The sequence below is a fragment of the Idiotropiscis lumnitzeri genome, chromosome 14 (assembly GCF_059441095.1).
Source record: "Idiotropiscis lumnitzeri isolate Australia: NSW breed Sydney's pygmy pipehorse chromosome 14, RoL_Ilum_1.0, whole genome shotgun sequence".
In the NCBI taxonomy this organism is placed as follows: Eukaryota; Metazoa; Chordata; class Actinopteri; order Syngnathiformes; family Syngnathidae; genus Idiotropiscis; species Idiotropiscis lumnitzeri.
Window position 1 is genome coordinate 19131225 of NC_142404.1, and position 24398 is coordinate 19155622.

The 24398-nt window shown below is 44.5% G+C and overlaps 1 protein-coding gene across 1 annotated transcript in view; it reads left to right on the forward strand.

The window, feature by feature from the left end:
- Positions 1-739: 739 nt before the first annotated feature.
- Positions 740-24398, forward strand: part of tmeff2a (transmembrane protein with EGF-like and two follistatin-like domains 2a) — a 74747-nt gene continuing 51088 nt past the window's right edge. Inside the window, exons 1-2 of the mRNA XM_088314831.1 lie at positions 740-1412; positions 10186-10295. Of these exons, the coding sequence (XP_088170957.1) occupies positions 1238-1412; positions 10186-10295 (285 nt within the window). The 5' untranslated portion in view covers positions 740-1237. The remainder of the gene's footprint in view (positions 1413-10185; positions 10296-24398) is intronic.

Below are 24398 nucleotides of genomic sequence, written 5' to 3' on the forward strand. Positions count from 1 at the left end.
CCTCAAGGCAGTTGCTTGTTGTTGAGACAAGATACAACAAAAGCAATTTTTTTTTGGGAGCTGCAAAGTCTGGCAAGCCTTTGAAATGGAAAAGTAGCAACAACGAGCGGGGGAGAAAGAAACAAAAGCGGAAATTCTCAACTTTTGTCAGATCGTCATCTTTTGATCGGAAAACCAAATGTTTTCAGTCACACAACAAAAAAACAAAACCGAATTAACCTTGCCTTTCCAATTTTTTTGTTGAGGACCAACATGAAAGCCTGAGAGAGATAAGTCAAAAATTGAGCAATTTTCTCAACCTGCACTTTCAATAAATGAGCAATGTTCTAAACCACACTAGGGGGCGCTACTGATTTTTTTTCTTTGTCTGGGGGGGTCGTGTTTTGAACCCCTTAAAATACTGTACGTATACTTGTTGGACAACGTCTGGCAGGATGTAACCAACATTAAAACCTAAAAGCCATGAGTGATTTTTTAATTGATTTATTTGCATTTCCCCCCAAACTAACCAGGTTCCTCTCTCCCTAAACCTTGAATAATAAACCTATTACACAATTTCCAGTGGCGAAATTGCAGTTCTTATCACACACGCGATGCACGTGATCATCCCAGAGAGAGAGAGAGAGAGAGAGAGAGAGAAAGAGAGAGAGAGAGAGAGAGAGAGAGAGAAAGAGAGAGAGAGAAAGAGAGAGAGAGAGAGAGAGAGAGAGAGAGAGAGAGAGAGAGAGAGAGACTGGTTGAGTCAGTCGCCCAACTCAGAGCGCAGCCACCATCCACGCAGGACAGCAGCGTGTTTCTTCCACCCGGGGATTTTATTCTTATTCTTGTCATATTACTGGGTTGGAATTTTTGCTACATCCGTTTCACTTGAGCAATTGTCGCCTCTATTTTTTGTGGGATTTCTCTCCCCCAGCCACCTCCTCCGTGGCCCTCCTTAGCCGCGAGCATCATCATCCTTCCTCGGATAACTTTTCCACCCTGAACCGAACCCCGGGACGGTCTCGATCCCCGTTCACCGGCGGTTGCTCTCTGGGCAAAAAAGAAAAACGAAAAAAGAAAAGAAAAAGAAAGGGGCTCTTTGATGGGGCGCGCGGCGTCGTTTGGAAAATGCTCCGCAGTCGGCGTGTGAGCGCCCCGCGGAAGCAGCCGGGATCGGAGTCGCAGTCGTCGGCGCGCGTCTCCCGGTGCTGCCGCCGCCGCCGCCGCCGCCGCAGCGGCAGCCAGTGAGCAGGCGGCGATGGTTCGTCCCGCGGCGGCCAAGCTCGGGCGGCCGTGTCGCTGGAGCGGCGCCACCGGAGGCTGGCTCCGGATCACGCTGTTCTCCTTCCTCGCCACTTTGCCCGTGGAGCAACTGCGCGCCTTCCCGTCTTCCCTCAGCGACTGCCAGACGCCCACCGGCTGGAACTGTTCGGGTGAGGATCGGTGCACGCGCGTGACCAGTTGGCGTAAGAAATAGAAGGATGAGGATGATGCATGTTTTGCGCCAGGCGTTGGTTGCCTTTTGGTGCTTGTGAAGGCGCGTGGACGTGGACGCGACGTTTTCGGGCAGTATGTCTCATTTGTTATGTGGTGGGTCAAATTGACCCGGACCATGAACCTGTGAGGTGACTTCTGAGATCTTTTGAGGTTTTTCTGGGCGGTTACAGCATGAGCATTGACCCGTGAGCATTCGTGGTGCTGATTACGTGGATATTTTTGTTGCACGAAACAAACAAATGTACTGGGTCACAATGACCCATAAGCATTTTTCGGTGTAAAATAATTAGCTTGTAGTGGGTCACATTGTGCATTTGTGGCGTAGCCTAGGAAACCAACTTTCAAGTATGGAACTAACAAAAACGATAGTGGGTTAAATTGACCCATGAATCTTTTTGCTGTGCAAAAGAAACAAAAACGAACTGGGTCGTATAACCATTTCTGCCGAATAAGAGAAATATTGACGGGTCACATTGACCCATGAACATTTTTGCAGTGCAAAAGAAACTGGGTCATATAGACCCATAAGCATTTCTGCTGCATAAATGAAATGTTCATGGGTCATATTGACCCATGTAAATTTTTACAGTGCAAAAGAAGCTAAATAACTGGGTCATATTGACCCCAAATAATTTCTATGTATACAAGAATTAACGAGCAGTGGGTCACATTGACCCATGAATATTTTTAGTGTAGCTATTACAGTCACAAATCGGCAGCAGACCATAGTAACCTAAGAGCATTTTTTTTTTCCTGTACAAAAGAAACAAATGAACAGCGGATCACACTGACCCATGAGCATCATTAGTGCACCGCCACTCCACTGTGCTTGGACAGGAATATTTTGCAGCTCACAGCCGCTCGTATATTTCCCCCGTTGGCCGCCCGAAGCCTTAAAATAGCCCCCAGGCCAATTACACGCCACGCCACTATTGATATTATAGCTCATAAGTGGCGCGCGTCAATATGACGCGATGACTTGCAGCCTGAATCGGAGCATTTGCTTCTTCCCCCGTTGACTGATTGTTATCCCAGTGCACGTGGGCTGCACATCCAAGTGCAAAAAGCTTGTAATTGGATCTGGAAAGTGAGGACGCTGTGAGATCGAATGGCTGATGTGTCCATTTGGGAAACAAACGGGCAGTTTGTCGTCATCATTTTTCTTGAAGAAACTTTCCTTGTGCTCATCACCACGCCGATTCTCGTTGTTTTTTTTTTTGCGTGTGTGGGCTGATTGTGATGAGCGTTAATGATTTGTCGGTTCTGATAATGGTGCACATCCGGCCCAAATGCACACTCGCCACCCTGCTCACTTCCTTTCACACTCTCGTGTGCATTCAGACAAAAGCTTTTATCCGACACGCCTTGCAGAGGCTTAAGTGCACACGCGGGGAACAAAGCGCGCGCACGCCGGCTCGCTCGCGTGGAATTAGAAGAATTCATTAAAAAAATAATAATCAGATGCTTCCCAGTAATACGAGTTTGAGCAATCCGCCCAAAACAAAAATGGACGACTTCCTGTTGATTGATGCAACTGGTGTCAAGGGCACATTTTTTCAAACTCGCGACCGAGTGAGAGACGTCGACGCCAAAAAATCTTGACAAACGAGCATCTTCTGTACTTGCTTCCGATTGAGGCTCACTTGGGCAAATTGCCTCACTGGACTTTGGCGTCTTGGAAATTGCCCACCCAAGATGGCCACTTCAAAGCAAGATGGCCGACTTCCTGTCAAAAGGGATTGAATCGCCGTTGGAATCATGAATTCTGAACATATTTGATGGTTGACGGCGCTCGTTGCGATAATTGATTCCACTTGGCAGCACAAACAAGCCGCCACAGAGTGTGTTGTAAACATTTCTGTTGGTTGGATAAGTCGGCCTCTTTCGTCTTTCGTTGCTCGGAGCGAGGGCAAAAGGGCAGAGGAGTGCTTTTTGGAGTGCTGGCATTCCGACTCCAATTATTCTGGATTCCGCTCTCCTTTTGGATCCAATTCGGGAGATGTTGTCTGACTCTTGCGAGCAAAATGCTCCAATATGTCCACAAGCTGCTCATTAACCGTGGACCAGTGCACGGCGCTGGTCATTTAGCGCGTGGATTCATTAGAGCCGTCTCACAAAACAGCTGCCTTCTGCTGCTACAATCAATGCTAATGAGTGTGGCGAGCACCGGCAAAAATAGGAAAAGTTGCGGCTTGTTTGAATGACAAATGTGTCATGTATCTCACTAATGTATTTACTTGTTGCTGCCTTAGAAGGAAGGCAATCTCCAAGTGCTTTAATTGACAGCAGAATAACTCTTGCAGCTCCTCTTAAGCATGTTTTGGATCTTCTGCATGGACTCCAGTGAGTCGAGTTGTGCTTCCGTATTGTCAAAGGTTGTGTGTCTCACCTTGGCTGAATTTAACGGCAATGAAGGCCGGGAAGCTTGACAGCTGTGTTCACCCCCACAACGGCGCAACCACTTATGTCGATCTGCGCCATTCTGCGAAAATATGAAAAATTCATGTCATTCGTGCTAAACTTGGACTGGCTACGAAACTAGAGCCCAATAAGTCGGAGGGATATTAAAAGATTATCTGTGATTTAGGCCGGATTGACACTAGCAAATGTTAATTTTTTTTTTCAAATGATACGCAGCTCATCTCAAAAGTAAAACAATTGTTAAACAACAACAACAAAAAATCAGATATAGGGGGAGAATATGCATAATAAGCACATAGATTTCACAATAAAAACAGCAGAATTGATAAAAGACAATATAGGCTAATCAAGTCATCCCGGCTAGTCAGTGACATCACAACTTACTTTATGAAACCAAAGAGACCGTTCTTATCCTAAATGTGCACCAAATACACCAAGTAACGTGTTCCACAATTAACACGTCATTGGCCTGTTGCTGCGTTATGAGGGGAATGATGAAAAAAAAAAAAAAAAGTGCAATGCAGCAGAGAGGTCAAAAAAGGATGATGCCTCGCCTCGGTGCTTGTTGGCCTTTCATGATTAATTTACGTCACTTAATAATTCATCAGCGCAATGCTGAAAAGGAGCTTGCCAAATTGCAGGTAGGTCGGAGAAAGATGCATTTGGCTGACAAGCGCTCTGCTCTCTTTTCGACAAGTAAGTGCTTCTCTTGCCGTCTTAATCGTTGCCATATAAACATCGGCGTTTGAATATTTGATGCTCGTCGGCTTGTTTTCTTGAATTATTCACTTTACGGTAACATCCTCCCATGGCGGAAGGAAGAGCGCGAGTGTCGATTTGCCAGCCTCGTGACGCGGCAACCGGTAGCTCATTGAAAGAAAAAAAAAGGACAACAATGATTTGGCTCGTGTTTAAGTGCTACTTAAAAATGGACACCTGCTATTGCACAAGCACACCAACTTCTCACCAACAATCATCTCATTTGTGTCGCCACTGGAGTTGCTTGTACCCGACAAATGAAAGCATAAAACTTTACAACTTTGCCAACTGGAAAGTCGTTTTTAAGCTGCATGCACAGTTTGCAAAAAGTAAGCAACAAACTCATTTGCAATGAGAGGACCTTTCAATAATTCATGATCACATTAAATATATAATAAATTGTGTACATGTTGAGGCCTCCAAAAAGGTGATTGGTTTGTTGTAAAAATCAAAACACATGTATTCTATTTGAGGGAGAATTTTGAGAAGTGCTCTTTTTGAAAGTTTCTGTTCCGGTCCATGTGAAGCTTGTTGGTGTTCCCGTCAGGTCATCGTTGATTTCACGCTCCACTAGTGGAGCTCATACGTACGTCTTTGTCTTGGCATTCGTCAGTGTCCGCCTGTGCTCTGCTGAAACACGAGCCACGCAAGCTGACTCCTCTTGGCTTGTTTTTCTGCCCGTTACAAATTGCTCTCACCTTTTCGCACGGGGGAAATGATGAACCCGACTCGATGGCAGCGTCCATGCAAAAAGTGTACGTCGAGAGCGTGTGTTTGTCAACATTTATTCCTGCATTTGAAAATGTGCCCCATTTGTTTTGAGAGTTGGAACGACACGCACGTGTAATGACACCAAAACAGCTCAACCAGCAGAACTATTTGGCTAAACCTTCCTGTTGCGTTGTGGGTCAAATTGACCCATTTCATGAATAATAACCCCCCCTCAAAAATAAGGTGTTCTTCTGTATCCAACATGTTCATCTTGGTTTAATCCGCTTATTGTATGTTTCGGACTATAAGGCACACTTAAGATCCTTTAATTTTCTCCAAAATCAACAGTGAGCGTTATAATTGGGAGCACCTTACATATAGAGCTCGATTGAAAGTGGAAGGACAGTTTGACTTATTTGCTGTACCGCTTTGTTTTTCTTAATGTGCAACAATGCGCCTTATAACTGGTGTGTCGTTTTTATGGAAATGTCCAAAAAATAGACCTGCTCGCTGAGATTGCGCCTTATAACCCGGTGTGTCGTCTTTATGGAAATTTCCCAAAAAATAGACCTGCTTGTTGAGATTACGCCTTGTAAACCGGTGTGTCGTTTTTAAGGAAACTTCCAAAAAATAGACCTGCTTGTTGAGATTACGCCTTGTAACCTGGTGTGTTGTTTTTATGGAAATGTCCAAAAAATAGACCTGCTCGCTGAGATTACGCCTTGTAACCCGGTGTGTCGTCTTTATGGAAATTTCCCAAAAAATAGACCTGCTTGTTGAGATTACGCCTTGTAAACCGGTGTGTCGTTTTTAAGGAAACTTCCAAAAAATAGACCTGCTTGTTGAGATTGCGCTTTATAACCCGGTGTGTCGTTTTTAAGGAAATTTCCAAAAAATAGACCTGCTCGCTGAGATTACGCCTTGTAACCCGGTGTGTCGTTTTTATGGAAATTTCTAAAAAAATAGACCCATTCGTTGAGATTGCGCTTTATAATCCAGTGTGCCGTATAGTCCAAAAATATGGTAACCAGAATATAAACTATCCCAATGTATAAAATGTTCAATGTACATATTTGTACAAACAAATTCTCAACATCTCTTTATATGATCCGCAATAATCATTGCTTAAAATGTACATTAATGAAATGATAACAATCGTTTTTGCTCCAGCTGTTGTTAAATGCGCTTTATAAATAAAGTTGTATTGTTATATTTCTTTTCCGTCACGTTGGGAGCGGACTGTTGGCCAAATAAGTCTCGTTCATTGCAGGACATGCATATTCAACAGGTTTTACCCTCATCATGAATGTCGGAGTGATGACTTTTGGCCAAGAGCGAGGCGCTTTTGATCTCTTCTTGCAACTACACAAGTTCACACCAAACAGAATCAATGTTTGCCCTAATTTGGAGTCCAAAAAGAAAGTGCGTATTCAGGAAGCTGTTCCCAAAAATGATACCCGCGAAAATTTAGTCATCATCATTTCCTATTTGCAAGAATTTTCCCACATGCCGGTGAAATCAACACGATTGCCCGAGCACATTTTGTGTTTCTTGACGTGTGCGGTGTGCGTGGCGGTGGAAGCTCCCCTCACTGCGTTGATGAATCACATTTGATTATGAAGTGGATGCGCTTGCCAGGCGATGTATAATCAGGTAAAGAGAAGGCCTGGGCGGCAGCAGGCGGCTGTGCTGTGCGCAACATCAAAAGCCTTTGACAGGTACAATAACTAAACGCTCGAGTGCAGCATTATGGAAGAAGACCAATGCTTGCTTATAGCAAAATACGGCTTCATAGATTTTGTGCAAATACAGATATAGGCCAGGGTTGTGCAATTTTTATTTACATGAGAAAATTCTCACAGCACACCTCCAGACAAAAATGCCTCCCCAAAAAAAGTCCATGTGATCTACTGTTCATAGTGGATGTTACGTTCAGGACCCAGCAGCTATTTATCTTGTAGATTGATCGCTGAACTTATTTAGAAACAAAATAAATAAATAAATATTAATACTCTATGGGTTGGCAGATTTGGAATTTTTTCGTAATTCATTATCCTACTGTGAGAATATGTGTGTCTTGTTTTGGTGGAGCTGACTGCGGCATTTAATACGATGGAGGACATTATTCTGTTGGTTTGATGGCAGCACCAAGGCGGGCATTCTTGGAAGCGCTCTTGAGTGGTTTGGATCCTTTTTGGCTGGCACTTTTTGGGTTATTAGCCTCAGCTGCTCTGAGTGCCACCACTGTCGTATGGTGTTCCACAGGGTTCAATGTTGGGGCCCCTCCTCTTTTCATTGTGTATGTTACCCCCTTCTAAGAAAGCATGGTATTTCCTTTCAGTTTTATGCGCCACTATCTCCAGTGAGTCTTAAAATACTGCTACGCCTCCTGGAGGTCGTAGGAGGGAACACACAACTCCCCCTCTTGTTTCAACCGTCTTTATTTTTATATGTCAAATATTTACTTCACGTGCAGCACTTTATATGTAGCTTTGTTGATTATTTGGATAAAATACACTTCTTCTTGGATAAAGAATAATCATGAATTGGCTACATGGGAGAAAGAAGACATTTCACTCAATTATAAAGGACAAATTGTTTTCATTTTTCAGATATTCAACAGTTTTTATTTCTTCAATTTAAACTAAGCGTTGCAGAAATGTGTTTTCTTGTCTGGAAATATTAATAGGTCAATTGTCAATTTCAGGGGGCCGCCACGTTTTGTGTGCTAAAACAGCACAGTTGGCAAAGCTGGTTTGCTAAAATTGGATCGGTAGGAACAGCAACTGCCAGGCTGTCAGCATCAAAGCGTGCAAACGGCTGTCGCGGTCCTGCGACTCCAGCCGTGTTATATTCTTTTAAATCATGACAGCATCATTAGTGAGTATTACCCAGGTATACGTCTTTACTTTTCAAATGATTATTTTTACAAAGTTGAATCAGTACGTCCACTTTCCGCAAGTACAGACTTCGGCCATCTCTGCTGAAAATTCAATTCTATTTATTTAGTTTTTTGGTATTACCGCCGACAGCTTGGCTGCGGAACACATGAGTTGCATTTCCAAGCATCCGCCGGCCGTTAAGAGTGGACGTGTCTCCTTTTTGGAGATTTCCGCCTTTGGTCCTCGATGAGCTGAGAGCTTTGTCTCATGCCAGACACTCCAAGCACCTCTTAAGTCTGCGCTCTTGACTCAGCGACTGTATATTTGCTCAGAGAGCTCGCACTTTATGGTCATTTACGGCCTTGGCAAATTGCGGCTTGATTTCACCATCGGTCTACCCTGCTGTGCGTTTATGACTGCTTGGTTCTCATGAGCAGGAGGTTTTTTTGTTTTTTTTTCAAGTGGTGTGAGCTGTGAGTATAGTCAAAGGAGGCACAGAGGACTCTTAATATCTATTGTCCAAAGAAATCTATAAAAAGAAAATGGCGGATCACCATATTACTTGCCCATGTGAAGGTTCCTGCGCGTTGGGAACCATCTCAAGCAGAAACAATTCGGAATCTTAGATTGCCCGGTTGTATATCGTCGTAAATATTTGTTTTAAAAAATACGATTTAAATTTCAAACTCAAAAATAAACTAATGTATCATGACAGCATAATGAATAATCTGTAAGATCAATTTTATTCATTTCAATGCCGCAACAATGAGGCGTTCGAAAGCGGTCATGCCATCCCGAAGGCCTGGTCAGCATAAAAAAATAAATCAATAAAAATAAATCCCCCATCGCCACTCTTCGGATAGTCCACTGACATTGTGCTTTAGAGCGCCTCGTTGTGGGCTGTGAGTGCACGAAACATACGGGGAAGAAAGCAGAAGACAAGATCCATTTACTTGGTGGCGTAGCGAGCTCGTTAACCGCATGCTCCAATAAAATGGACAACCGATGATGTAAACGAAGGCGCTAAAGTTTTTACGACATAGTGAGCAAAGCGCAACTCATGTCGGACGTTTTTTTAACGTGCAACGTTGCATGAGGAAAATACACCGGTTCAAACTGCAACTACACTCGTTTCCCACAATAATTTGCTTCCGTGATTGGGGTCACACTAAATTGCTCCTTTTTTTTCTTCTCTTTGAATGTTGTCCGCGTTTCCCAAGTGAATTATGTTGGAAGATTATGAAAATGCATTTCTCGTTTCATTGCTGTGCATTTTTGTAGATTTAGATGCACGCGGAACGCTAAATGATACACACTCGGATTTCTCCGCATCGTTTTTTTTTGTTCATTCGTCCAATTAAACAAAACAAAAGTTGTTTCTAAAATCGAGCCGTCTTGTCACCTAATTGAAACGCGCAGACAACATGCGCCGAGCGATTCCGACGATATCTCCCCAAAAGCACAACACAAACAAAGCCGGTTTCATCTTATTTCTGCAGGGACGACACGGCACCTCAAGAGGATCGCTGCGATCCCTTTAGGTTATCATCAAGCCAATAATCATCAAACAAACTCAGAGAATATAGATAATGGATTTGCTTTTTCAAGTCCAAAAGCAAAAATAATTACAACATGGCTTTTCCTCCGAAGTCTTTTCTGAGTGCATCGTATCTCTCGGAGCCATTATTTGGTGCTTCAACAATGGGGCTGTGTGTGGTGAGCGCGATGCGTTCAGGTAGTCCAATAGCCTCAAGCTCGCTCTGACGAGCGTTGCTCTTTGATTTGATTTGGAGATTTGCCGTGGACGCATGACTCGCATCATACCCAAAATTGAAATGGTTTCACTCGCACCTCGGCAGCCCGAGTCGGTTGCGAAGGCGAATCTGTCGTGCGTCATTGCAAAATGAGACGCCTAACACGTGTTTGTTCCTGCCAGGTTTCGATGACCGCGACACGGACCTGTTCTTGTGCGACACCAACACGTGCAAGTTTGATGCCGAGTGCCTAAGAATTGGGAACATGGTCACTTGCATTTGTGACTTCAAGGTAAGATCCCCAACTGGCCCGCTGCCATTTTCTTTTCCTCACCCTTGTTCGAATTTTTGACAATTTGTTTTTCAAGAAAACTGTGACCGCTGTCACGACAATAAATATTTCATAGATTCAAAAAAAAAAAAAGCAGTTTCAGTTTCCAATCGACGAGTTCCCCTTCATCGCTGGAGCTACCTTAAACTTGAGCCCTAAAGAAAATGATCCATGACTGACCCATTAGAGATAAAAAGTAAAAACAAAGCTCAGGTCTTGAATCTTGGATGCCATACAATCGAGTTGGGCGGTTTTGGTAAACGAGCACTGTGATCGGCTGGTAGCTAACCAATCACATGGACTGGACACAAACAGGAGGTGACAAGAGAGGTCAAACCGTGAAAGCGATTTTTCACTTTGCTCCTCTATGGACATAACGGCCGACATTGACTAGCGCCGCTGATGGCCTGGAGGGGTACTACATCTCACGCACGCGCAGGCGTCTCTGTTGGCTTTTGCGGCGTGTGCTTCCATCATTTTCCGACTTCAAGGCCGACGTCGCATTGGTGTTTGGAGGCCTTAAACATTCTGAGCCAATCATCATGCTCGTCACAACCCATCAGGGATTTATGAGCCTCAAATTTACATTATCAAAGGTCGTGTAACTCTTTTATATCTTTTATATACACGTGCTCCCCTTTTTATGATCTAACAAGGGCCATCTGTCTGCTTTAACAATCAAACATAGCCCGAGAGCACAAAATTGCCGCGTATGAATCGAAGTGGGTGGGATTCAAACAATCCTCCGGATTAAAGAATCGATCTTTCTCAGCGGCGCTACGTCACGACGGCCGGAAATCAGTTGGATCGAAAGCCAACGTCCCGATTGGAGATCATAAAGCGCGGCGACGCTATTTAATGAGGCCCATTTATGGCTTCTGGTGAACCCGCCGCGTCACCGCCGCCGACCGCCGTACTCCGCCACAGTCGTAAACAACCTTGACGCTGATGAGGCCCAAGACGGAAAGGAGCTCGTTAATAACATCAATCCTAGAAACTACGCTATTCTTCAGAATGGCTCGTACTTAACTTGATGATCAGACCCATCATAAAAAAAGAAGAAAAAAAAAAAGCAGCAAGCTCGGCTGCTGACTATTGCTTGTCAAAAGTTTTGAGTTTTGCAATGCTTGTTTTCAGATAAACGAAAAATTTTCATATAAACGAAAATCTGTCAAAGTGACACATTTTCTCATCTTGGTCACATCAGTGCGACGGGGCACGCCGGCATTCCATTGGTCACCTGCTTTTTATCTCACTAAGATCAACATAAGCGAGTGTTGAAGATAAATGACATTAGAGCGCCAATTCGTCTTGAGGAGCCGCTTTGCCGATAACGCTATCAGGTGGTCTCAGGCAATCAGCCCACCAAATGAGAACGTATACGTACACACCGCCGCTTCGTGTCTCTTGCCGTGGAAGACTCAAGCGGATGCTTTTATTCTTTGATTCCAATCATGTGGGAACTTTTTTTTTTTTTTTTTGCTCGCCTCTGTTGAAAATAATCAGCAAGGCTTTTTTTTTTCCTCAAGTCAATAGTTTATTCCGAACCGTCAGATAAGATATTCCATTTCAGCGACTGTAGAGATGAAACAGTACGGACATTTCATACTTGGATAATCGAGTGCGTTCTCGGTCCGACTGAGATATGAAGCATTTTGTCGAGAACAAATCTAAGATCACGTTTTGCGCATTCAAACTTTTGAATGGCGACAACTCAAGTAAAATGAATTTGGCGGCTGTTCCAAGTATACTACGTGACAATCATCTCGTCTCTTTTTGACCACACGAACGTGAAGGTGAACGGCGACGCGTTTCGGAGGCGGGACTTGCAACTGATACCCCAACGAATCCAATCCATTCGTATTCATCAATCATTTTTGAAACAACGCAAGTGCTGTCGGCTGACTTGACCGATCGGCAGCTCAGAGCGGCAAGAAGCCATTCCCTCTTACGGGCAAATTAAAGAGCGTTCGCTTCACCGAGGAAAGACGTTTTTTGGAAGGTGAAAAACGCACAAAGAGAGCAGCCAAATTCCACGTGGGAGGGCCGGAGCAGAGATTGAAAATTCAAGACCTTTTCGTCTTGGACGTCCATCTAGAGTACGAAGCATTCTTTGGAAAATGGAGCAGACTCCAACCAAAAGGAGCCGCTGACAGAGCCGTTAACGCTCTGAGCCACGATTAACCAAGATAAAAACATTAGAAGAAGTGTTTAATATTTTATCCGCGAGCGCTTTCATCCCTAATATCTCCTATTAGTTTGTTTCATATTCTGAATGGGCCCATTTCTTTCACATGAAGCGATTCGGAGCGAGAGACATCTGAGGAAAAAAGGCAGTTTGATGTGGCGCAATCAATGGAGGTCATTCATTGCAAAGATGAATTTGATTCACTTCACACTGACTTTCTCGCCTCCAGCCAAAAACACATTCCAAGAGCCGCCGGCCATCTTGTGGCCTTCAAACGTTCCCAACCTGACAAGGGGGAAATGTTTCCAAGTGGCAACATCAGGCAAACGTGAAGAGTTCAAACATCTCCATTTTGGATGAGTTTGGTCAAACTAGAGTTTTGGTTTTTTTCCTGTTTAAAGATAATTACAGATGAAGCGACCTAAAAGCTAGTTTGATGTCATTTTATCGCAAAGACAACCGCAAGAAGATTTTGTCAAACGTCTCAAATGACACTGAAATCGAGACTATTTAATTTTTGTCCTTAAACGCAAAGTGTACTAAAAGTAGCGTTTGTTGACTAACCCTGAAGTGAAATGAACCCGTCGTCGGAACCTTTCAAAGAGAGCGAACGTTCGCTGCATTGAAATGCGTAAAGTGCTTGTCAATTTCTACAGTCAAATGTGGAAAAAAAAACGTTTTACGTCGTCGTGGTTTGGTTCAGAAAACAAACAAAAAAAAAGTCTGACTCTTTACAGGAATAAATATGGATTTTGTTTGAATAAAAAAATGCTGTTGAAATATGATGTCAGTCAAGATTTTTAAGTACACTTTCACTTTTGGATCACAACGCCTTTTATTCTGAAAAAAAAACAATTGTTTTTCTTTTTAAAGGCCCATTTTTATGTTTTGAAAGTGATCTTATTGATGCATGGATGTCATATTTGGTGTGATGTCCTTGAAAAAGCACACTATTTAGAAAATAAAACATATTCATTTCATTTTTCTCAAGTTTGGCGGGCCGCATTAAAACATTTAACGGGGGCCGCATGTGGCACCCGGGCCATAGTTTGCCCACAGCCACTTTAGGCAAACACAAGAAAATACAAAAGCACATAGAGGCACGCTGGCCAAAGTACACGACAGAGGACTCACTGGAAGCAGCGATACGGGCCGTGGGACCAAGAAAATGTGGCTGCAGCGAGCTTAAATGGTGGTGTTGATGATCCTGATGAGCTGCAGGTGCGCAGGAGCAGGAGCCTGAAGCTGCCGGGGCGTGACCAGGAAGTGAGAGGGAGCCGCCCAAGAACTGTATGGAAACACAACAAGTCCAAAAACTCAACAACACCTCACGCCTCCCCCAATTTGAGAATTTGTGACATAACATTTCTTTTTGCAACAGTCTAAAAATAGTCGCAGGGAAATTGTGTCATTGCCGGTTGGATTGTGCCAATGTCAGATCGCAGCGCTGACTCCCAAAGGGGTCATCCGTTCTAAAAATTTGTGCGGCGCGCTCACGGACCAGAAGAGCGTTCAAATTAAAAGGCTGCACTGGTGGAGAAATGGAACGTTTTATTTGATTGCGTTCTTTAATCATGCGTCGTCTTCTATTGCAAAAATGGAGATAATCCTCGTCACACATCATCAATATCATTTGACGTGACAAATAATTTTTTTCTTCTCACCCCGCATGAACTGTAGATGTTGTGCGGAGCATGTTGTTAGCATGTGAGCCTCTCACATTTGGGAAAGTTTCGAATCCCTCCCACATTCCAAGAAATTGCACGATCGATTAATTGACGAGGCTAAATTGTCCGTACTGATCAGTCGGTGTGACTGACGGACGATCAGTCCAATGTGGACTCACCAAAAGTTCAAAGTTGGCCTCGGGTCACATAAATGAGGACAAGCTCACAAAATGGATGGACGGACAATAAATATTTAATTTTTGCTCAAAATCACTTCAAAGTTCACTTGAAGTTTGGCGCCTCTCACGGCTCGGTGCAGTTTGCGGCAAATCGTTGCACGATCATCTCCTGCTCGTCTCGACCGCCATCAAGAAAGCAACTTTGTCTTGTTTCTGTGCACACGCTTACTAAACTCAAAAGTTCCGTGCCAGCGATGAGGAGTGTTGAACATTATGATGAAGATCTTGTGGACTCTGACTTGACTTGGGACTACGGACCTTTGAGATTTTTACTCAGACCTTCGTGACTCCGATCTTTTGGTCTTTGACTTGACTCGGACTCTTCCCTTCGTGGCTCGACCTTAACTTGGACTTGACTCCAGCCTGCTTGAAGAGACTTTTTGTAAAGCGTGGCCACAGGCCGTTTTGGCTTCAACCGCTCAAGAGTCGCAGGAAGGGCTAAAAACAAAACATTGGGCTATTCTGAACTGAATTCTGATTGTTTGTGTCCGTCACAAAAGCTGCAAACAAAAAAAAACCAAGCGAAATCAAGTAAACGTCCGACGTTTGCTGCACAGAACAATGAACGCTCTTCCTCATGGATCTTTTGGACTGTTCTGGTCCATTTCCCCAAATTTGAATAGCAGACGTCCACGCGGCGCTTTGGCTGGTGGGCGGATTAGCGCATTTTAATTTATGTAAACCCTCTCGACTTTGCAGTCAGGCAAAGTTGAATCGGAGCTTCTTTAAACATGGCTCTCCGCGTCCTCCCTGCCATCCTAATACTCGTTCGGCATCTTAATCTGCACTCGTTCCGCCCGTCTGCCGTTGCCGCAGATATCTTTGATAGCGTTCGTCATGTTTCGGGGCTCGGGAGGTGGCCGGCGCCGCCGTTGATTTTCGGAATGCTTTGTAATGTTCGGGTTGTGATGTCAGGAGCTCCGTGCACTTCAAAGTGCTCGTGTTGGTTCATGTGCTGGTGATGGCCGGCACGTCCTTCATATCTCATCCAACAAAGGCTCAGAGGGAGAAATTAAAAAACAAACAAACAAACAAACAAAAAAAACTTTACTACGTAGAGTGCAGGAAAGCGCGCAATTAAAAAAAAAAAAAAAAAATCCACACAAAGCCGTCGTGTTTATAACACCTGATTTGAAATAAAAAAACAGCTCCTATTAAGCAGTTTCACACGGGCCCGTTTCTGATGCAGACCTCATTCCATATATTTGCATCCATTTATCACCTTTTTATCTAGACTGAGTGTTTGTGTAGCGGGGGGGATTTATGACCTGGGCCAAGGCCCGTAAAAATGTCTCATCATGGAACAACGAGGAGCATGGCAAACATTCACCTCAGACGACATTGTGACACCACAAGAGTTTTAAACAGCGCCGTCTGGCCGTCGCTTGAAGGTGGCAGATCTTTGCACAGCCGAGCTGCCAGATCATGGCCAGAGAAACGGCGTGCGTGTGTGGGTTGGACTATTCAAAACATTGAGATTCCACATGTTGCGACATTCCATGATTGGAAAATTTTGTCGCACCTGAAGTCATCCTTCCCCAATGAAACATTTTTTTTTAATCGCACTCTATTATCTTGCAAGTAATCACAACAGATGCTGACAACGTAACTTTTTTGTTTGCCACATTTTTTTTTTACCTTAATTTATTTAGTCTACAAATGTTGCTCCAGCGTTTGTGTTCCAATATCCAACAATTCTCACGACACGCCACCATCCACACCACGTTAGCATGTCTATGGCGTTTTGCATTGATTGTTAGCATTGTGCTACTTGCTTGTTTCAAATCGGCGTACGCGTGATTCTCGGTTTGACAGTAAACTATGTGGGAGAAGCAACGGACAGCTTGAAGCTTCTTTTTTGATGAATTGCTCACTCGCTGCCAAACTGCCGCCTGTTGTGAGCTGACTTGATTTGCGTCCACCGCCACCATGCAGCGCTTGCATCGGAAAATTCTGCTCACGAGTCCAAGCAGATTAATCGTCCGAAAGGCGTTTGGATCTCAAATAACTCACAAATCAGGTCCCTCTTATCTCAAGGCACCAACTGTAATGTAAATGAAGAACAAAGTTACATCAAACCTTTTTTTTTTTTTTTTTTGCTTTTAACATCCCGTGTGCATTTTTTTTAAGCTTTGGGGAGCTAATCAACGGTTGAATTAGCTTTAGTAAGAATAAGTTTCCACGTGCAATAAAAAGACAATTATCCATAATATGTCCCTTAATCTTCATCTTTGCAACAACAATATTCAAAATCAAGAATTAGGACGACAATCATTTTGAACGCGCCACAAGAAGCTCATCAACGATTGTTTTATTGGATTTAGTTGACTCCTCGGAACATGATTGAACGAAGCAAGTGAACGCATTTGAGAGGCGTTGAGTTGACTCATAAATCATCGTGTTGTGTTTGTCGAGGCGAGATGAGATGAGCGGTCAGCACAGCGAGTTGTTTCTCATCAGTGGAGCCCTTCTGGCAGATCGCTGTCTTCTCACGACTTCCTCCCGCTGTTGATTGTGCAATTAGCACGACTTGGGTCTTTGATTAAACCCTTTCTCTCGTGATTAATTAATTCTATAAATGACTCCGTGAAAATTCCACTTCGGTGCCAAACAAGCAAGTCAGAATTTAGAATGAGCAAACATCAGTTCGACTTGCAAATATCAGCCCAAGTTTCATGATGAGGGGAGCATTAAATGGCCGAAAGCTCATCACATTTCCAGATACGGCTGCCGAATCCTTTGTTTTGAGATGCAAGCGTTGGCCGGCGCCAGTGGACCGCACTCGACTCAACTTCGCTCAAGCAGCAGTTGTGGCAACTTTTCATTGTCACTTGCAGGAAAGGTTTACTGCTAGCAAAGTGTAATTGCACATCCACTCCAGTAGGTGGCAGTGGCGTTCTCATTGCCTATTGTGCGCAGTGAGGATTAACTCGACGGTGTAGACGAAAATGCGATATATAGTTGCGGAGGAGAGTGGGTGGGAATTGTTTTCTTCTTGCTAGGGGGGGGGGCGTAACAGAAAATAATGGAGAAGCACTGGGTTAATGGAAAACTCTAAATTGGCCGAGATGGGATTGTGAGCAGGAGTGTTTGTCTTTGTGTGCCGTGTGATTGGCTGGCAGCCAGTTGAGGGTGTAGCCCCGCCTACTGAACCAAAGTTGGCTGGGATAGGCTCCGGCATGCCCGTGATCCTCGTGAGGGGAACCGGCTCAGTAATGGATGGATGGATGGATGTCGATCATGCGTCAGCCATTTTTGTTTGCAGCAGACGTTCAGGGAGAATCCCGGGGTGTGTACGTATTCGTCGCAGCCCTACTAGGGAACGCGCCCCAATCAGAAGCAGGTGTCCTAGACAGATGGCCGAGGCTAATTCGTAAAGTATTTTCGCCTCGACCCTCTAATGTGGGCGGAGCGTGGCGTCAAATTGGGTTGGCCATGAAAACAGGTGTGCGAGGGCCCCGCTCATCACGGCTTGCCTCACGGCTTTGCGTCTAATTATTCTCCGGTGACGGATGGAGGCGCTGACAAAGACGGAGAAGGTGGAGAAAATTGCAACGAGCGTCTCTCCCGTAAGATACGGCAAGTGTGTCGGCCCCTCCGTGACTCTCGGCTCGCCTGTCAGACAGCATTACAGAAAAGCTCGTCTCCCGTGACTTGGCCGGGGAGATTCCTCGGGGAGCGGCGGCCCAGGTCCTAATCAAGAGAAGACTGCCAAAGCCATCAAACGGCAACGGCACATGCCAGACTGTCTCCCCCGTTACTCCCAACCTGTCTTTTCCTCCGCCTCACTCGAACAAACGGCTCGTCCTCGCCGCTCTCGGCTGCTGTGACTTTGCCTTTGCGTCCGTTGTGATCAGCGTTTGGAGTAAGAGTTTGTCACTTAGCCGGACAACACTTCCAATTGTTCTGTCGAGGGAATAAGGCTTGGCTAAAGCTCGACAACGGGATCCATTGAGGCGCACCGTTGGTCTTTTTTGGTTCTCGGTGAAACAGAGTCAGAAATAATTGGAAGGGAAAGAAGAGAGATGAATATTGTTGCTGACCATCCTATCAGAAAGATTTCCCTTTGTGGGCCATCGTTTGTCTCCCACTGGGAAGGAAGAAGGCCAAACTTCACAAATACCACTAACATATATTTTTTTTTTCAGTAACATTTTCCATTGTAAATTTCTTGCCAAAGCACTTAAAAAAAAAAAGCTTAAAAGAAAAAAGAAATTTCCGCCAAGGCAGTCTCATGTTGCCCGTCATCGCCGTAATATTCATAATCGTGTTGACGGGGAGGCAAAGCGAAAAAATATTTCTCTCCATGTTCAATTGATTTTGCGATGTTTAATGGCTCATTTGTCGGCCAGTACGTCCTTACATTTATCCATGTCCACATTAGGGTCACGAGTGAGCCGCAGCCAATCCCAGATGAAAAAAAAACAGGACAAACCCTGGAATGGTTGCCAGGCAATCACTGGGCAGATGGCGACAAATCGTATTTCAGACTCACATTCACACTTGGCGACGATTCTTCAAAAATGTTCTATTCAGGAGGACTAAAATCAAACCGGAGTTGGGGCAGACTACAGATAGATGACAACAACACGAGTGATGGACTAGAATCGGTCTTTGAGGACCATGATACCAGACAACATTAGAACCAGACTGGTACCACACTCGCAACAGATTTGGACTAGAATATAATCAGACGAGTTGCAGCACCAAACTGGAAATCAATTTGGAAGCACACGCGTACAAGCCGGTAAGCAAAATGGAACCAGGCGAGGACAGAATTAAAATCAGGGTAGGAGCAGAACCAGACGACGACCAGTCAAGTATTCCACGAGGAATTTACTAATCTATAATCATGCTCGGAACAGAACTAGACTAGAATGACAGAAGAACCAGTACAGATCCAGAAGGCAGCAAGACGATAGCCACAATGATACCCGAGTGGGATAGTTGGCTTTGTTCATGTCGCTTGACGTGGAACAAAATTAATTCTTCCCAATGAAGTATTGGAATGTGGGAGGATTTGAACAGCAACATTTAAGAATTTCGAAAGATCCATCGAGCTTCGTCCTCGATGACGGCAAAAACACGAGAAAGACGTTTGGTTAGAATTGATACAACTCATTTCGACAAGCCGTTAACCGCACCCCGCCTTTCGACTTTGAGATTCTATTCCCCAATTGCCTCCATCCTCCGTTTTTTTATAGCTGCCCGTCCAGCGCATTTCGTCTTATGGGAATCCTGCGGCGGTACCGTCTTGTAAGGGACTTCCCAAACTTTTTGGCCACAGGCGGGTTGGTGTACCCCCTCTGGTGCGCCTTCCAGAAAGAGATTTTCCCTGTGAACTTGACGACGGCCTGAACTTTCTCATGTGAAATGTCATCGTTATTCGCTTGGAAATGAAGACGCAGTGTGCAGTCGCAATGTCCTTGCCAGACAGTCCGTTTGAAAAATAAACGGTTTCACAAATCGGCAGAGGAAAGAGTTGAGAAGCTCGTTTAATGGACAGATGGTTTGCTTTAGAAATATATACTTAAGGCCAATTAGAAAAACAAAAAGGGAAGCCAAATAAACATTTATTTGTTTTCAGCGCAAGTCATTAGTCACGCGGCTCCTCGAGCAGTTGCCTCATAACTTCCTCAATCGTTTTTTTTACCAACGAAGTTTGTGTCCTTGAACTTTAATCAGTCTAAATGGGCATTATTTTCAGGTTAATGGAGTACCTCGGAGGCTTTTACAAGACTGAGACAGATGGATGTTCAGTCTTGTAAAAAAAAAAATAAATAAAAATAATTTAAAAAAAAACCCCACCTCTGGCCACAGCTGCGGCCACACTGGAGGTGTGCTGAAATGTGAGCGTTACAATCCTCGTGAATGGAGGATTTATTGCTTGCTTCATGCGTTATACTGCACATAGTTACCTAATACACGGGGGAGTGAGTTAAAATTAATGACGGGAGAAGGGTGGAGATCATCCCAACTCACATGGAATGTCATTTGAGATTTCTTTAAGGTTTCCTGGGCAGAAGAAAAAGTCTGTTTGGACAGAATTGGAGCGAGGGGGGGGGTGGGGTGGCGGCGCACATGGAATACAATTTGTTTTAGAATGGAATGATGTCCGGAGGACTCTGCAATTAATCGAAATTCAATCACGATTATTACACACACACATATATATACTTAACGTTGTTAAAATAGTACGCATTTTATTTTTTTTAATCGTATTTAAATCTTGAAATTTTTACCTTTTTTTCATAAATAAATTTGATTAGTCAAAATATTGTCTCCATTTTAAATTTTTTTTGTTTTTTGTTTGAATACTAGTGATTTCAATGACTAAAATAATCGTGATTAATATTTTTTTTCATAACCGAGCAGCCCTTTTCATTCAGTGTCATTTGAACATTTCCCACGTTCCGTCAAAGGAAAACGCGGTGTCAGATGTCTCGCTCATTCAATTGGACATTTGGACCTGCAGCCTCTTCTGGGAAAGACTCTCTGACGGAAGTTTTGTATTGATAGTTGAAACCTCACAAAGGGTTAAAAGTCAAGTCCAAAAACCTGACGAGTGGGAGGCCCGTCTCGGACACGAGGGCCCATCTCATGTTGCGCCGCAGGTGATCTTTGCCACCAGCGGCAGCCCCGAGACGTCTTGGTGTCAGAGTTGATAAAGCCGCCGCTTTGATAAGTGTGATGAGGCGGAAGTGAAGCTTGTGCCTTGGGGGTGGCAAGGGCATGCAAAAAAAAAAAAAACGGCGTCTTTCAGAGCGAGCGAGCACACCGAGGGGCTCATCAGAAGTAGAACGTGCTGGGGCGGTGCCGCCTTCAATCCGCCGAGGCTAGCCCCACTTTTATGGAGATATTTATTATTGATAGAGGTGGATGATAGCCATGGGAGGAATTGCATAATCTAGAGCCGCCTCTAATGGCTCCAGGAAATGGATCAGGCTGTCAGTCAGGCTGCTGTGTGGATAAGGAACATGTGTGTGTGTGTTTGGCTGAAGCTCGTGAAATGATAGCGTTCTGGCAGCAACAGATGGAGCAAGTCACTCACAGCGCTTGATTTGCCATCCGGCTCGTTATTTGCTGTAAAAATATGAACGTGATGGTGTTTGTGAAGAACGAGAAGGGCATTTTGGGCCGTGGGAGGGGGAAGAAAATTGCGGCGGCGCCGCCGTGCCAAGTGGAGGCTCGAGTGCAATTGCGCTTGGGGTCAAAAGGTCAAAAGAGACATTTGAGAGCTTTTATGCGCCAGATTGTCTTTCAGCACTCCTGAAAGTATTTGTTTAAAAGGTTGTTTCAAAATATTCACGCTTTTTTCATTCCCATTTGACTTTGGACGAGTTGCTGGTGTGCACGTTGGACCGGTCGTCATTGAAACCAGGCGTGTCCAAACTTGATCCATCATTTTAGTCTTCTTCTTTAAAAAATGTAATAAAGTAAAGTACAGCCGTCTGTCCTTTCTTTTTTTGTGGAATATTTCGACAGCCTACGACGCAATCAATTCCTGAGTTTGTTTGTCCGAGTTGAGTTTCTCACCGAACGGAAACGTGAAATGATATCGCTTGTTTGTCCGCTTCATTAAAAGGAAGTCGGTCGGACTCGGCCGCACCCTCTGGTGTGTTGGTTCCATCTGGACGATCCGTTTGGAGGAAGCATCCGAAGGCCGCTCGGGGTTGTTGTGGTGCGCTTCAGGATGAGCGCCTTGCAAAGAGTTTTTCTGCAACGTGGGGAAATACGGAAGTTGTTGCTGAAATTCTTTTCTATATGCCACACATGCTGATGCAGCGATAGCGCTGCGGCGAAGCATTTCAACACCCCCCCCCCCCCCACGTTTTATGTCAGGCTAAAGCCTGGGAAGCTCGAGCGGGAAAGTTCCCAAGAGTGTCCTTCAGCTGAGTAAAATCTCTTTTCAGCAGTTCTGAGCCACTGGCTCTCCATGTGTAGGAGGATGGCGAGCGCGAGCGCGAGCGCGAGCGGCAGCGCAAGCGAGAGCGCGAGCGGGCCCACATGCACAATGAGCCTCCTGTGAAATTGCAATTTCTTCCGTTGGTCCAATTTTCGTTTTGGTATTTTGCATCTTTTGCTTGCGTCAGTTTCAACTCGACTTTGTTCCGATGGGAACGTTGCTAAACGCCATCAGAAAAGGAAATGGCGATGAAATGTTTTCAACTTTTTTTTTGTTACTAGCTTAAACCAGAGCTTTGCAATTATTTTCTGTTCGACCCCCCCAGCTAAAAGAAAACAATCGTGCCCCCCACCCCGCCACAACTAGATATAAAAGCGTTTTCGTTGCAAATCAAACCGACACTGTGGAGCACAGGTGTCAAACTCAAGGCCCGGGGGCCAGATCTTTTCATTCTCTGTATTCTTCGCAGAAATCCCCAATTTTTAATTCATTTTTCGATGAGCTCCGATTTTAGCGTTTTCAAACCGATACATTTGACAAACAAAAAGCAAATTTATACAAAGCTCGTCTCTAAGTCCAAATGTCCAACCAATTGTTTTGCTGCTTTCCTACTTGGACATCTTTTTGGCACCATCGTGTTGCATCTTCAGGATTTTCGGAAAGATCACAAAAAAAAAAAGGTTACTGTACTTTTTTGGGAAACCAATCCTGTTTTGTTATCGTGGCTGAGGATGTCAAGCTCCATCCCATTTCGTGGCAGAACAAAACCCGCTAATCGACTTTGACTGAGGAGGTCTGCTGAAGTTGTCATTATTTTCGTAAAAACACAACAAAACTCTTTCGTTACGATGACATCGACTCTCTGCGTTTTGTTCCGCATCGTGTTTCCGCCGTTTGAAGCCGAAACGCTCGTCGCTACGGCCAAGTGTTCGGAAATGCGCCGCTCGTTGTCGGCGCCTTCTCGGCGAGTCTGAGGATGCTGTCGGTCGCCCCGCAGTCGCCGGGATTTATAATTCTGTATATGCACTAATGAGCTGCGAGTCTCCAGCAGCTTCTTGTTTGAGGCGCATACCCGCAGATTAGGAAAACATCGGAGTCATGTGAACGTCTTGCGGGCGCGAGGCTGTTTATTAGAAGAAGTCGACGCTGTTGTGATCTTCCTAATTTGCTTGATTATTGTGCGCTCGCAGCACAATGTTGTTGCTATGCTTTGCTTGGCAACATTTCTCGTCTGCATTGCTTATCAAAAGCGTTTTGAATTTGGTCCGTATTTGGCTGGCGACCAGTCCAGGGTTTAGGCTGCCGCTTGCGTAAAGTCAGCCGGGATAGACGCCAACTAATTGGCCGCACTCGGAAGGATGAGCGTGATAGAAAAAATAGAGATGGATTGAATTTGATTCAAGTGGCGCAAAAAAATTGACAAAATGCCCGCTAAGAAAAAAAAAAAAAAAAAATCACTTTTTGGGGTCCGGTTTTGATAAACATGTCCAACCAATTTTGCATCAACACATGAGAAAAGTTTTTTTTTTGTATTCGTTCTTATATTAGCTCAAATGCTAACATTGCAACAGTTGCTACACGAACAGCAAAACCGCGTCACCAGTACATCGATTGAAAGTTGATTTATTTTTACAATAAAACAAATAACAATAAAAAGTCCTTGAAATTCTGCTGAGTCGTCCAGCATGAGCGACCAATTGTTGTTTGCGGTGCGGCGGCGAGGCCGCGTCACTGATTTGTGTTTTGGCTTCCTGAGTCTGATATGTTGTCTTGTTTGCTTTTGCAGCTGCGGCGTGAAGCTGGAAGCCGCCACACACGGTCACGCTCCCATGCGTGCGCTCGCCGTCACCACGGGTCGCTCGTCTCTTTTGTCTTCCGCGCTGTGCTTTTCTCTTTTGTAATATTCCAAAATGTGGCGGTGAGATGAGAGAATCGTTCTCGTTTATGGGTGGCTCAAAATGCCAAAAAATAACATAAAAAAAAAAATGAATTCAAAGTGCGAGTATCCTGATGCAAATTTATGAATGGAAGTCACTCAGTAGAACCCCCTGGAAAAATGACATT